The sequence below is a fragment of the Scyliorhinus canicula genome, chromosome 20 (assembly GCF_902713615.1).
Source record: "Scyliorhinus canicula chromosome 20, sScyCan1.1, whole genome shotgun sequence".
NCBI lineage: Eukaryota > Metazoa > Chordata > Chondrichthyes > Carcharhiniformes > Scyliorhinidae > Scyliorhinus > Scyliorhinus canicula.
This window is the reverse complement of record NC_052165.1, coordinates 27742202-27758151: the sequence shown is the minus strand read 5'-3', so window position 1 is coordinate 27758151 and position 15950 is coordinate 27742202. Positions and strand designations below refer to the sequence as shown.

The following is a 15950-nucleotide window of genomic DNA, read 5'->3' as shown; positions in this document are numbered from 1 at the left end:
ACTGTCTGTGCGGAGTCTGCACATCCTCCCCGTGTGTGCGTGGGTTTCCTCCGGGTGCTCCGGTTTACTCCCACAGTCCAAAGATGTGCAGGTTAGGTGGATTGGCCATGATAAATTGCCCTTGGTGTTCAAAATTGCCTTTAGTGTTGGGTAGGGTTACTGGGTTATGGGGATAGGGTGGAGGTGTTGACCTTGGGTAGGGTGCTCTTTCCAAGAGCCAGTGCAGACTCGATGGGCCGAATGGCCTCCTTCTGCATTGTAAATTTTATGAAATGAGAGCTGGAGGAAGTGTTCTGTTAATGTTTCCAGGGACTACCCAGGTTTGCTTTTCCAGTCAGTTGGAAAGCTTGTAACTCAGTTAAATGCCGCATTTGCATGATTACAGTATTTTTCTCTGTGATTCCTTTATTAGTTAATATATTGAAAGTTAAAAGTGCTTCCAGATTAAGAAACACTTTTTTGAGGATATACTTCACCTCTGTACACTTAATCCAGAATTTTAATACTTTGAAAAGCATCGGTACATTTTAGTCTAATATAAGCTCTTTAAAGTTCATTATTAACATACTGTTTTTGTTCCAACATCATGTATGCTATTCACATTTTAACTGTTTAAAATATAATGAGATATCGCTAAAGCAGTTTGTTGGATTGCATTGGCAACCACATCATGGAGGTTTCCATTTATCAGAAACTGAACTGTGCTGGCCATATAAACACTGTGGCTATCGATCAGTTAGAGATTGGAAAATCTGAGCTGTGTAACCCACCTCCTTACTCCCAAAGTCTGTCCATCTTCCACAGAGCACAAGTCAGGAATATGAAGGAATACTCATATGCCTGAATGAGTGCAATTTGAACAACATTCAAGAAGTTTGACACCATCCAGGACAAAGCAGCCTACTGGATTTCCGCCCTATCCACCAACTTAAGCATTCACTCCCTCCACCACCAACGCGCAGTGTCTGCAGTGTGGACCAACGCAAGATGCATATACGCCTCCTTCAACAGCACCTTCTAAACCGTGGGCACCTCAAACCTAGAATGGCAAGGGCAGCAGACACATGGGAACACCGCCACCTGCAAGCTCTCCTCAAAGCCATTCACCATCCTGAATTGGAATTATGTTATATCCCTTCACTGTCATTAGGTCAAAATCCTGGAACTCCTTTCTGAAATGGCTGCACCACTTGCAGTGTAAGAAGGTACAAGAAGAGCAATTGGTTACGGGCAACAAATTCCGGTTTTGCCAGCGACATACTCATCCCATGAAACCATTTTTTAAAAGAGTGAAGATGAATTTAGCGCTTGCACGCACCACGCAGTAGTGAAATGATTGTGTTGCTTTACTAGTAACCCAGAGTTCATAGATTAAGACCTACTATGTGAATTTGTAAAATTTAATTCTATAAATCAAATAATTATAGCATGTACCATACATCTTCTAAATTGTTGTGAAAACGTACCCCTACCACAGTGGTTAGCACTGTTGCTTCACAACTCCAGGATCCCAGGTTCAATTCCGGCTTGGGCCACTGTCTGTGCCGAGTCTGCACGTTCTCCCCGTGTCTGGGTTTCGCCGGGTGCTCCGGTTTCCTCCCACAGTCCAAAGATGTGCAGGTTAGGTGCATTGGCCATGTTAAATTGCCCTTAGTGTTCAAAACAGTTAGGTGGGGGTAACAGGGATAGGGTAGAGGTGTGGGCTTTAAAGGGATGCTGTTTCCAAGGGCCACATTCAATGGGCTGAAGGGCCTCCTTCTGCACAGTAAATTGTATGATGTGAGGGAATTCGCCTCCAGCTCATGGAGAACTCTAGTTTGTACTTTGTTGTTGATGCTTTTGTGATTGATGAATAATGTAATATAAAATGACCTAAGCCACCCCTGCCTTTGAGCAACTTGCAATGAGCAATTAATGTGGACAATGGGCGATAAACGCATCACCCATAATCTGAGATTTTTTAAAAAGTTAATGAAATGAAAATCGCTTCTTGTCACAAGTAGGCTTCAAATGAAGTTACTGTGAAAAGGCCCTAGTCGCCACATTCCGGCGCCTGTTCGGGGAGGCTGGTACGGGAATTGAACCGTGCTGCTGGCCTGCCTTGGTCTGCTTTAAAAGCCAGCTATTTAGCCCAGTTACATATTTCCCACAATAGTAACATAACAAAGAGTTATGTTTGTAGATTGGAAGTAACATGGCAAAACTACTTCAGCTCAAGTGGTTTTGGTCTTAGGGCATTGAACTTGATATTCTTGGGGTTTTCTATTGCACATATTTGTATTTGATTTGCATTACATTTATAAGGTCTGCTTATGCCATCTAGGCATTAACTCGGGTAATGGCTGTGACAAGACAATTTTGATAATTAGCAATGAATGCATTGTAAGTACAGCCTGTGCTTGCAAAACTCAAAACATTGTGTCCACATTAGATTTTCCGCAATTGGACAACACCTGCTAAAGAATCTTGATTGTGCTAAGAATGGCACTGAAAACCAATTTTAAGATGGTCAGCGTTGGGCTCGGTTAAGAATGTTAGAAGCCACACATTCAAACACGGCCATGTCCTTTTCAGACTGTAGGAATATGTTCACACTTTGTGTCTTTTTCAACTAAAAAATTTAGGGAACAGTCATTCCCTGGGTCATTCCCCAAGGCAATGCCTTGAGCAAACCGAGTCGATCTGCCTGGTTTTTAAATTTGAACAAAGCTGAGTAGTTAACTGCTCCATGCTGCATTCTCCATGACAATGCCTCTACTAATCAGAGTCCACTTGCAAACCAATCCGCAAACTCTACTCAGAGAATATAAATGTTGATCCTTCGTCACAGTTGGTAATTTCTTGTGAATTATCCTGATGAGTGCAAAATGAAAAGCTTTGATAGCATGTTTTTTTTTCAGCAATACAGATTTCCTGGTTGTCACACAATTTTACATCTTGTGTTGTCCCTTCTGGGGTTTCGCTGTACAACTCACCATAAAACCCATTGAATCTTGTTTGATAATTTTTGAGAACACAGATGTTAACCCACCAGCAATGTTCACTGTTGGCCGTTTGCTGAATTTCATGTGACAATAAATACATTTTACTTTGAATAATTTAATTGCGCTAATAGGTTCTAATGGCACAGTCACAGCCTGCATTTTTGTTGTGAAAGGTTGAATCCAGGATTGTCCGAGTCATGTCCTGGATATTTGGATGGATTAACTGAGAAATAAGCAGATTACCGTCTTTATGTAAATTCAGATTGGGTAAATATGTTTTTTAAATAATGGGGTTAGCCTGCTGCTTTCCTGAAAGGTCTGTGAGGATTTATATGTTCCGTAATATGTAATGTGATGCCCAATACTTGATTGCATTATCACATCAGATGACGACCTAGGAAAGTGGCTACCTACTGAGCTCTGTCTGCACGTGACCTGTTTTTTTAAATTTAAAGTACCCAATTCTTTTCCCAATTAAGGGGCAATTTAGCATGGCCAGTCCACCTATACTGCACATCTTTGGGTTGTGGGGTCGAGACCCATGCAGACACGGGGAGAATGTGCAAACTCCACAGGACCAGTGACTCGGGGCCAGGATCGAACCCGTGTCCTCGGCGCCGTGAGGCAGCTGTGCTAACCACTGCACCAATCTGACTGTTTCCTTGGTACAATGTTGCACATGAGGATCTGAGTTTGTGCACAATAGCCCAAAAATGTTGGAATGAAAGCCACTCATTGGATTTTCCCAGTCCTGCTGGCGCATCATAAAATTGATGTTTAAATATTGTGTTTTTGTATTTGTGAATTTTCTTTTTGCTGCTTCTATGGATAACTACAAAGTACTTGATTTTTTTTCTTCACTTCCTTTTTAGATTATCCCTCCCCCATGTAGTGTTCCCGAGGTGGATTTGCAGAGCAGTACTGCCTCTGTCTCCATTCCAACTGGAGGGTCAGGCAAGACATTGCAAGTTCACTTTCTATAGACATTTCCTCTTCAACCTTTCAGTCTGTGCAACAGGTCTTTGCAGCTCTTTCAACTTCAAAACCTACACTAGAAAAAGAAAGAGAGAGCTTGAAGGACGAATTTGAAACAGAAAACCCAAAAAGGACAAGGCAAGTCCAGTAGTATCTTTGGTTGCTTTATTTTCCAATGAATTAGGTTCCCATATCACAGAGTTATAGCTACATTGTTGATTGAATGTGATTTTTTTTTGTACAATATGAACATACCAGGAATCTAGAAACTGATATTAATTTTATTTTTCAGTTTTGTGTGATGCATGCCTATTTTTCCAATGATTAGAATTTGTTTTCACCTATGTATTTTTGCATGTGAACATCTTAGCTTGTAATCTTCTTAAAGATTATGAGCCTGTGAATTATAAATTTAACACCTGGCTTGTATTACAGTATCATTGTTCCTTGGTTTACTACTGCCACCTGTTGGTGATGGTTCATAGCTCATAGAATGTACAGTGCCAGAAGAAAGCCATTCGGCCCATCAGGTCTGCACCAGCCCCTGAAAGAGCACCCTATCTAAACCCTACACCTCTACCATATCACCATAACCCAGCAACCCCACCTAAAGTTTGGACACTTCAGGGGAATTTAGCGTGACCAAACCACCTAACCCACACATCTTTGGACTGTGGGAGGAAACTGGAGCATCCAGAGGAAACCCACACAGACATGGCAGGAACGTGCAGACTCTGCACAGACAGTGACCCAAGATGGGAATCGAACCCGGGTCCCTGGTGCTGTGAAGCAACAGTGCTAACCACTGTGCTACCCTGCCGCCCAAATGTGACTGATGCTTGAACCTTCTGTTCCATATTTGTTGAGGTTTATATTCCACGTGGAATATCCAAGTGAACTACTTTTCTTGTCCACTGTATAGAAATGTACTATTCAAGAAAGGGCTGTGGAAGAAGTGAAACTAGCCATCAAGCCTTATTACCAAAAGAAGGACATTACCAAGGATGAATATAAAGAAATTGTTCGCAAGGCAGTGGATAAGGTAAATGGATTGTAATTTTACACACGATTCTTGATGCTGGTGAAGAATATGATTGAAAGACAGTATATTTTTTTGTGAGAGAGAATTAAGGTAACTTCACCACACAGGATTATGTGCCTTGGATTTACGCACTTGATTAGTTGGTTATTTGTTTAGCCTTTTTTATTTAAAGTATTTTTATTCAGCTTTTTCCAATTTTATACATAACAGCAAAGCAATAACAAACCACCATGAACCACCCGTCCCTAAGAACTAACAGTGACCAGCTCCTCAATGTACAGAATGAACGGCTGCCATCTTCAGTACAATCCATCAATTGGGCCCCTCGTGATGTACTTAACTTTCTCCGAGATATAAAAACTCCATAAGATCCCCCAGCCACACTGAGGCACTGGATGGAGAAGGCGACCTCCACCCCATCAGCACCCACTTCAAAAAATCAGCGAGGCGAATGTCAGGACAATCACCCCTACCTGCCTGGCTCCTCAGGGATAGGGCTTCAGTTCAATTTGCAGAATCACCAACGTATTTAATAACCTGCAGTTCGCACAAGTCAGTGCCAGCATGAGACCATCCCCAACTTGGAAGTGCTGCCGAAATTGTCTCCAGATGTTCAGTGTAGAGACCACCAGTCGGCTCGCTAAATCATTTCCCAGAGAAAATGATAGCGCAGATGTCACTAGCGCCCTTAATCCCGACCCCCTACATGACCCCGACTCCCTACATATCCCCAGACCACCCCAGTGCCTTCTCCACCCTGTAATAATGTATCAAGTTCGGCAGTGCCAAGCCTGCTGACTGCTGCTCCATCTGAAGGGCCGTCCTCTGAATGCTTTACCCTCCCAAATAAAGGACAAATTCAATCTCAACTCTCCCAAAAAAGGATTGTGGCAGAAAAACCGGCAAACACTGAAACAGAAATAAAAACATGGTAAAATATTCACCATCACTAATTGTCCTTACAGAGGGAGACTATACCCACCTCTGTAAATAGGCCTTGATCTTACTCATCAAGCTCGTAAAATTCAACTTATGGAGCAGGGCACAATCCTGAGCTACCTGCACACCCAAGTACTTACAATGAGAACCCATTAAGTGGAATAGTAACCCCACCCCCAAAATCATTAGTTCAATATCTTCCTTCTCCTGCCAGTCCATCATCCCTGACAAAGTCCATCGCTTCTTCCAGCATCCCAAAGTCCAGCTCACGACCCTTACAGGTCACGCATAGACGCAGTGGATACAGCAGACCGAATTTCACCATCTTCTTGAAGAGGGCTGCCTTCACCTTATTAAACCCCGCTATCCTCTTGGCCAGCTCCGCACCCAGGTCCTAATACACACCAAGCTCACTGCCCTCCCAGGTACATTGCCTCGTCTGCCTGGCCCACCTCAGGATCCGGACCTTTTCTAGGAACCGGTGCAGGTTCCCACAGCTTGCTCACCAGTGCCTGGTCCACTTCAAGGGTCGTTAAAGCCCCATCTCCCAGCAACTCGAAAATACGAGCCAGCGTCCGTTCCCTCGCTGCCCTCCGGCAGCCCCACGGTCCTCAAATTCTGACTGCGGGATGGCTCTGCCTTCTCCTGCAGCGCCTCTGATTATCCAGCATCAGCCTCAACTCAGCCACCATCGAGGCAAGCTGCTCCTCGTGCTCCCCCATTGCCTCCTCCATATTCTGGATCGCCTGACTCTGGGCCTCCAGCTTCTTTTCCAGGCGGTCGATCCCCGCCTTTAACGAATCCACCACTCTCACCAGGTCCCTCAGATTCTCCTTCCTCTGCTGGGTGAACGTCTCATTCCAGAAGCTCGCCAGCTGCTCCGTCGACCATTGAGAGGGTAGGGCCGGTCACTGACCCTCTGCCATCTTCTCCTGTGTCGCAGGTACAGCTCCAGCTGCTCCTTTCGTTTTAGACCACTCCTGGTCCACGAATCCATCCATGGGGGGACACTGTCTCCTTCCACCTCTCCTGCACCTTTTTTGGTCAACACATCCACCCATTAGCCAGGGAAAAGGCCCAAAAATACCACCACGGGCGGGAGACACCAAATGTGCGACCACTCACACCATGACCGCCACCAGTAGTCCCCCATTCTACTCTATTAAAAAACTTCTCATCATCCAATGCCATAATAACCTTCTGCTCCCTTCCTTCTGCCGGGAACAGTACCACGTTTAAAAGCCGCCTCACATTAGATGACCAGTCCGAACCTTCACAAACCCTGTCTGATCCTCACCCAATAACCTGAGGGAGAGACTTCTCCAACCATAGCGCAAAAACCGTGGCCAGGATCTTAGCATGCACATTCAATATGGAAATTGGGCTATACAACCCACACACTACTGGGTCCTTATCCTTCTTTAGCAAGAGTGAAATGGACGCATGCATCATTGTCTCCAGAAGCGACCCCCACGCTAACGAATTCTCAAACATCTCCAGCACCAGTTCATAGAACATAGAACGATACAGTGCAGTACAGGCCCTTCGGCCCACGATGTTGCACCGACATGGGAAGTCAAAAACTAAAGGCCATCTAACCTACACTATGCCATTATCATCCATATGCTTATCCAATAAACTTTTAAATGCCCTCAATGTTGGCGAGTTCACTACTGTTGCAGGTAGGGTATTCCACGGCCTCACCACTCTTTGCGTAAAAAACCTACCTCTGACGCCTGTCCTATATCTATTACCCCTCAATTTAAGGCTATGTATCCCTCGTGCTAGCCACCTCCATCCGCGGGAGAAGGCTCTCACTGTCCACCCTATCTAACCCTCTGATCATTTTGTATGCCTCTATTAAGTCACCTCTTAACCTTCTTCTCTCTAACGAAAACAACCTCAAGTCCATCAGCCGTTCCTCATAAGATTTTCCCTCCATACCAGGCAACATCCTGGTAAATCTCCTCTGCACCCGTTCCAAAAGTTCCACGTCCTTCCTATAATGAGGCGACCAGAACTGTACGTAATACTCCAAATGCGGCCGTACCAGAGTTTTGTACAGCTGCAACATGACCTCATGGCTCCGGAACTCAATCCCTCTACCAATAAAGGCCAACACACCATAGGCCTTCTTCACAACCCTATCAACCTGGGTGGCAACTTTCAGGGATCTATGTACATGGACACCGAGATCCCTCTGCTCATCCACACTGCTAAGAATTTTACCATTAGCCAAATATTCCGCATTCCTGTTATTCTTTCCAAAGTGAATCACCTCACACTTCTCTACATTAAACTCCATTTGCCATCTCTCAGCCCAGCTCTGCAGCTTATCTATGTCCCTCTGTAACCTGCAACATCCTTCCACACTGTCTACAACTCCACCGACTTTAGTGTCGTCTGCAAATTTACTCACCCAACCTTCTGTGTCCTCCTCTAGGTCATTTATAAAAATGACAAACAGCAACGGCCCCAGAACAGATCCTTGTGGTACGCCACTCGTAACTGAACTCCATTCTGAACATTTGCCATCAACCACCACCCTCTGTCTTCTTTCAACTAGCCAATTTCTGATTCCACATCTCTAAATCACCCTCAATCCCCAGCCTCTGTATTTTCTGCAATAGACGACCGTGGGGAACCTTATCAAACGTTTTACTGAAATCCATATACACCACATCAACTGCTCTACCCTCGTCTACCTGTTCAGTCACCTTCTCAAAGAACTCGATAAGGTTTGTGAGGCATGACCTACCCTTCACAAAACCATGCTGACTATCCCTAATCATATTATTCCTATCTAGATGATTATAAATCGTATCTCTATAATCCTCTCCAAGACTTTACCCACAACAGACGTGAGGCTCACCGGCCTATAGTTACCGGGGTTATCTCTACTCCCCTTCTTGAACAAAGGGACCACATTTGCTATCCTCCAGTCCTCTGGCACTATTCCTGTAGCCAATGATGACATAAAAATCAAAGCCAACGGTCTCAGCAATCTCTTCCCTGGCTTCCCAGAGAATCCTAGGATAAATCCCATCAGGCCCCGGGGACTTATCTATTTTCACCTTGTCCAGACTTGCCAACACTTCTTCCCTACGCACCTCAATGCCATCTATTCTAATAGCCTGGGTCTCAGCATTCTCCTCCACAACATTATCTTTTTCCTGAGTGAATACTGACGAAAAGTATTCATTTAGTATCTCGCTTATCTCCTCAGCCTCCGCATACAACTTCCCACCACTGTCCTTGACTGGCCCTACTCTTACCCTAGTCATTCTTTATTCCTGACATACTATAGAAAGCTTTTGGGTTTTCCTTGATCCTACCTGCCAAAGACTTCTCATGTCCCCCTCCTTGCTCGTCTTAGCTCTCTCTTTAGATCCTTCCTCGCTTCCTTGTAACTATCAAGCGCCCCCAACTGAAACTTCACGCCTCATCTTCACATAGGCCTCCTTCTTCCTCTTAACAAGAGATTCAACTTCTTTGGTAAACCACGGTTCCCTCGCTCGACCCCTTCCTCCCTGCCTGACTGGTACGTACTTATCAAGAACATGCAATAGCTGTTCCTTGAACAAGCTCCACATATCCAGTGTGCCCAACCCTTGCAGCCTACTTCTCCAACCTACACATCCTAAGTCATGTCTAATGGCATCATAATTGCCCTTCCCCCTGCGGGGTATACTTATCCCTTTCATCACTAACGGTAAAGGTCACCAAATTGTGGTCACTGTTTCCAAAGTGCTCACCTACCTCCAGATCTAACACCTGGCCTGGTTCATTACCCAAAACCAAATCCAATGTGGCCTCGCCTCTTGTTGGCCTGTCAACATATTGTGTCAGGAAACCCTCCTGCACACATTGTACAAAGAACGACCATCTAATGTACTCGAACTATATCTTTTCCAGTCAATATTTGGAAAGTTAAAGTCTCCCATAACAACTACCCTGTTACTTTCGCTCTTTTCCAGAATCATCTTCGCCATCCTTTCCTCTACATCCCTAGAACTATTAGGTTCATGGAGCAAACGTTTTATAAAATTCCAGCCGAAACAAGTCTGGCCCCAGTGCCTGACCACTCTATTCATCCAATAGCTGTCTGCACCTTCTCCACCCGCAATGCACCTCCAACCCTTCCCAATCCTCCTCCTACCACCTTGGACATTCCAACCCCTCCAGAAACTCTTCCATATCTAACACCTCCCCTAGGTGGCTCCGACCTATGTAGAGTCTTATAAAAATGATAATAATCTTTATTACTATCACAAGTAGGTTTACATTAACACTGCAATAGTTATTGTAAAAATCCCCTAGTCGCCACACTACGGCGCCTGTTCGGGTACACTGAGTGAGAATTCAGAATGTCCAATTCACCTAACAAGCACATCTTTTGGGACTTGAGTGGAAACCCACGTAGTCACCGGGAGAACATGCAGACTCCACACTGACAGTGACCCAAGCTGGAACTGAACCCAGACCCTGGCGGTGTGAAGCAACAATGTTTACCACTGATACCGTGCCGCCCTGCCTCAAACATCCTGTTAATGTTCTCTGGCTTTATCTTGACTTAAAATATAGGATGATCTTAGGCAATTCCTTGGCATCAAAGATGACATGCTGCCACTCTGGTTTTATGGGCCCTGAAGTCGCTGATCATCGAATGCACACAATATGCAGACCCCGTAACATGTAGGGATGGAGGGTTGGGCAGATGAGATGATTGGAGGTCTGTGCGCTCTCTCTGAAGTCTTTGATTTTGTGTCTCCGTGCTCCCCACAAATTCTCTCAATGCGTTTACCTTCCCAATGAACCTTCACCTGAGTCAGTGAAATGTTTTATATCTTTGAGGATAAAGTGGAGGGAAGAGTATTTTAATGACCAGAGATTGTAAAGCTTCTGAATGTATTCATTGGAGTAGTGAAGATTAAGAAAACATCTGAGGTTTACAAAGTTCTGAAAAGAATGAGCAGCACGGTAGCATAGTGGTTAGCACAGTTGCTCCAGGGTCCCAGGTTTGATTCCCGGCTGGGTCACTGTCTGTGCGGAGTCTGCACGTTCTCCCCGTGTCAGCGTGGGTTTCCTCCGCGTGCTCCGGTTTCCTCCCTCCCACAGTTCAAAGATGTGTGGGATAGGTGGATTGGTCATGCTAAATTGCCCTTAGTGTCCAAAAAGGTTAAGTGGGGGTTACGGGGATAGGGTAGATACGTGGGCTTGAGTGGGGTGCTCTTTGTAAGGGCTGGCGCAGACTCGATGGGCCGAATAGCCTCCTTCTGCACTGTAAGTTCTATGATAAAGTAACTGAATAGTCGTGCTTGCTTTGACTGGTTGGTGAATTGACAAGGGGCATAAATCTTGGGTCATTCCCAGAAGCACAGTGCGGCACGGTGGTTAACACTGTTGCCTCATAGCACCTGGGACTCGGGTTCTATTCCGGCCTTGGGTTACTGTCCATTCTCCCCCTGTCTGCTTGTGTTTCCTCTGGGTGCTCTGGTTTCCTCCCACAGTCCAAGGATGTACGGTGTAGGTGGATTGGCCATGGGATATGCAGGTTAGATTATGGGGTTGCAGGGATGGTTGGTTGGGCATGGGGGAGATTGCTCATTTGACGGGTCGGTGCTGTCTTGATGGGCCGAATGGCCTCCTTCTGCACTGTGGGGATTCTATGATTGCCACACAGGAAGAGGTTAGAACAAATTATTAATGTGAATGTGAAATATATACTGCAGGTGACAATTGAAGTGATTGGGTTGCCAACATCTTTCAAGTACATTTTATTTAAGTTAGTTAAACACTTGGGGAAGAATATTTGACGGTAAAGTAAAAAATAGGAATAGGGATATGATAGCTAGCTAGCCCGAGGATAGTGTTTGCAGAGGAGCAGGCATAATGGATGAATTGGCCTCCTTTTGTCCTTGCATTTCTTTGATTCAATTACACATCCATTTGATTTTGCTACAATTGTTGTGTTTATAAGATTGTTTTGGGATTGTGCCTTTAAGGTAAAATGAAGGGTGGGGTCATGTGACCTGTTCTGGCAGTCTGCCTGACAGCAAGTCTATAATCTATAATAGATTATAGGGGCCCCAAATTGTTTCCCTGGGAAGAAGGCGCAAGGTATTCGTACCTGGGGACAATGGCAGCTGCCTGTCGATAAGTCAAGTTTCAAGTCCCAGGAAATTGTTGAGAATGTCAGGTTGTAAACAGTCATGCTTAAACTGTCGAGCATAGCACTTCTACTTCCACCTACCCGTCAGTATTTTCCTATGTTAGCATTCTTTCTCTCCCGTCATTTAAATAAAATAAAAAAATTAGAGTACCCAATTCTTTTCTTTTCCCAATTAAGGGGCAATTTTAGCATGACCAATCCACCTAGCCTACACATCTTTGGGTTGTGGGGGTGAGACCCACGCAGACACGGGGACAATGTGCAAGCTCCACACAATGATCCGGGGCAGGGATCGAATCCAGGTCCTCAGCGCCGTGAGGCAGCAGTGCTGCCCCCGAATGCAATTATTTTACAATAGTTTATTGAATAGATTCATTTTATCTTGTATGTTTTGTTCCTTAGGTTTGCCATAGCAAGAGTGGTGAAGTCATCCCAGGAAAAGTAGCCAATCTTGTGAAAGCATATGTAGAGAAATACAAACATGCGAGGAAAGGGAACCCAAAGCAAAATCCTGAAGAATGCAGTATCATTGGGAACAAATCTTTTTAAGCGGTAGCAGATTGGTTGCCAGTGTTAACATGAACCCAAAATAGAATGCTGAGTAGGAACTTTGTTATCTATTGGTTCATATATTTTTTTTCCGACAAAGATTAGGTGTTTTTCTAAAAATCAAAACATTTGAGACAACACAATAACGTGAAATGAAAGCATGCTGTTGTTAGTTATTTGGAGTTGTAAGGATACTTAAGTATAATATGATCTGCCCTGGCCCCTCACATGGGTTGTCACTAGATCAGTTGTATAAAATGTGATATTTGTTAGATGAATTCCTAATGTATCAAATTATCTCTTGCTATTTTTTTTGTTAACTCTAGTTAAGTGTTTTTGTAAACCGTTTGTATGCTGTACAAAAGCTTCCAGGTTTAACTGGAAGGATCTGGATCATGTAGTTGCACTAAAGACTGGCGTCTGAGGCTAATCAGCTGTTTTAGTGCGTATAGGGTCTAAACAAAGATGATTGCTTAACACTGCTCGGACTGTTGTTCAGTGGGGAAATGTTTGATAAAAGATTTGATTCTATAGTTTCATTTTTGAGAAAAGCAGAAAAGAATGGTTAAAAATGTGAGGAGTATTCTGTAATACCTGCCCAACAGAGCAAAATAAATTTTCTGCTGCTTGTCAAACTAGTTTCTGGGTCTTGATGGACACATGTATGGGTTTAAATATATCCAGGTTCAATCTATTTTTACTCCAAATGAAATATCCTTTCCAAAAGTTGAATTATTTTTGATTGATATTCTGTTGATAGTAATGGTACATTCCTCCACGGTAATTATTTCAGATTTGGAGCTGATGTTATTCAGATAATTCTAGTACGAATCATGGCAATAGACAATTTACCAGGAGATTAGATTAGACTGTACAATGGAAATATCATTCACACACACACACACACACACACACACACACATATATAATATATATATATATATATAAAAAATAGCTTGTGGCATTTATTATTGAGTGAAATGTATTCTTTCAATATTTTCAAAAGCTCACGTTTGAATTTCTACAAATTCGAAATCAATTTTGTCAGCATTGCTTAATCATATTTGTGTGCTGGAGCTAATAATTATGTAGAACAATACCATAAAGTTGATTCTAGTTTTTGGTTATCTTCTAGAATTTTGCAAAAGCCAATCAACTTATTCATTGCCTCCCTTCCCTTTCTGATCATTTGCTTTTGAATGTCCCTGAACTGGGTTTTCCTTTATGTGCTTGCATTACTGCTACAAGAGGCTTGACACTTCCATAGTAGAACATACTTGAGAAAAGAGCTAATTTATCGGACTACAATGTGTTGTATATTTTTATGTTGCAGATGTCAGTTTTGGGAAAAAGCTTCTCTCAATTTTATGAATATGGGAAAGAAATTGACTCCAGCAGTTTATGCCCTTCAAGATGCCAAATTAAAATCTTTGTGAAATAATTTCTCAATCTCCTAATAGTCATTTTAGTTATTTTAAACCCGTATAAAACACTGGTTGGTTCAGCCTCAACTGGAGTACCGCGTCCAATTCTGAGCACCTCACTTTAGGAAGGATGTGGAGGTACTAGAATACAATCCCAAGAATCATTCCAGGGATGAGGACGTTCAGTTACGGAGTTTTTAAATTTTCTTTTTTATAACAAACATTTTATTAAGGCATTTATGGTTTTATAACCACAAAAGATACAAATACAAATGTTTTTTTACACCCCCCCCCCAATCTCTCTCTCTTCCCACCTAAGCCTAAAAAAAATAACCTAAACTCCCCCCCCCCCCCCCAAATCTCCGAACAAACCCCAACATTGATCTTCTCAGGGCTAACTTAATTTTCTCAAGCCTGAGAAACTCAGCCATGCCGCTAACCTATACCCCTGATTTCAGGGGATTAGAGTCCCTCCACGCTAACAAGATCCATCTTGTTGGCTACCAAGAAGGCAAAGGCCAAAACGTCAGCCTCTCTGGCCCCCTGGACTCCTGGGTCTTCTGACACCAAGCTTGTTTTTAGTACTGTGGACATGACATCCGCAAATCCCTATCAAAATCCCCTGAGCTTCGGACATGTCCAAAACATGTGGACATGATTTGCGGACCCTCCTGCACACCTCACACCTGTCCTTCACCCCAAAAACCCTGCTCATCCCAGGACATTGTCATATGTGCCTTGTGAACCACCTTGAATTGTATCAGGCTGAGCCTGGCACATGATGAGAACACGTTGACTCTGGGAGTTTTTTAATTCATTCATGGGATGTAGATATCGCTGGCTGGGCCAACATTTATTGCCCAACCTGAATTGCCCGTCAACATCTTAGCCATTTCATAGGGCATTTAAGAGTCAACCACACTGCTGTTGATCTGGAGCCACATGTAGGCCAGTCCAAGTAGGGTTGGCATATTTCCTTCCTGAAAGGATATTAGTGAACCAGATGGGGAAGATTAACCATTGGAAAAGTTAGGACCATTTTCCTTGGAGAAGAGAAGGTTGAGAGATTTGATGGGAGGTATTCAAAATCATGAGAGGTCTGGATGAAATAGATAGAGCAAAACTGTTCCCACTGTTGGAATAATTGAGAACCAGAGGGTAATTGGCAAAAGAAGCAACGAGGATATGTTGTGTGACAAAAGTTTTCCTCACCTGGTTAGGATCTGGAATGCACGGCCTGAGCATGGGGTGGAGGCAGGGTCAGTTAAAGCTTCTGGAAAGGGCAAATTTTGCAGGAAAAGGCAGGGGAGTGGAACTAGATGATTGTTCCTTTTGAAAGTTAGAACAGACATGATGGGCTGAATGGCCTCCTGTGCTGTAACCATCCTATGTTTCTATGCTGAAATATATTTAAAGATGGAATAGTCCAGTATTTCACATTTTTCATTCATTAATACTCTTGACTCCATTGCAGCAGAAATCTTGGTGTCATGGAGAAGTTTTAGATTTTTATAACATGATTAGCAAGAGGATATTTGTAATATTTACACACATGACAAGCTCAATAAACACCCACTGATTGACAGGGCTCTCAACCGGTCCAACCTATCTCCTGCACCTCTGCCATCACCCCCTCTCATTTCCAGAACCAGGATAGGATTTCCCCTTGTCCTCCCTTTTCACCCCACCAGCTTCCACATTGAATCATCCTCTACCAGTTCTGCCAACTCCAGCATGATTCCACCACCAAACACCTCTTTCCCCCTTACTCCCACAGTCAGCATTTTGCAGGGACCTTTCCCTCTGGATAACCAGGTCCACTCCTCCATCACCACACCCTCTTGCCACAGCATCTTCCCATGCAA

At 43.8% G+C, this 15950-nt stretch overlaps 1 protein-coding gene across 1 annotated transcript in view; it reads left to right on the top strand.

Annotated features, from left to right (window-relative positions):
* scaf11 (SR-related CTD-associated factor 11) overlaps positions 1-13296 on the top strand; it is a 48141-nt gene extending 34845 nt beyond the window's left edge. Inside the window, 4 exon segments of the mRNA XM_038781376.1 lie at positions 3857-3941; positions 3944-4101; positions 4882-5001; positions 12515-13296. Coding sequence (XP_038637304.1) covers positions 3857-3941; positions 3944-4101; positions 4882-5001; positions 12515-12661 — 510 coding nt within the window. The 3' untranslated portion in view covers positions 12662-13296.
* Positions 13297-15950: the final 2654 nt, after the last annotated feature.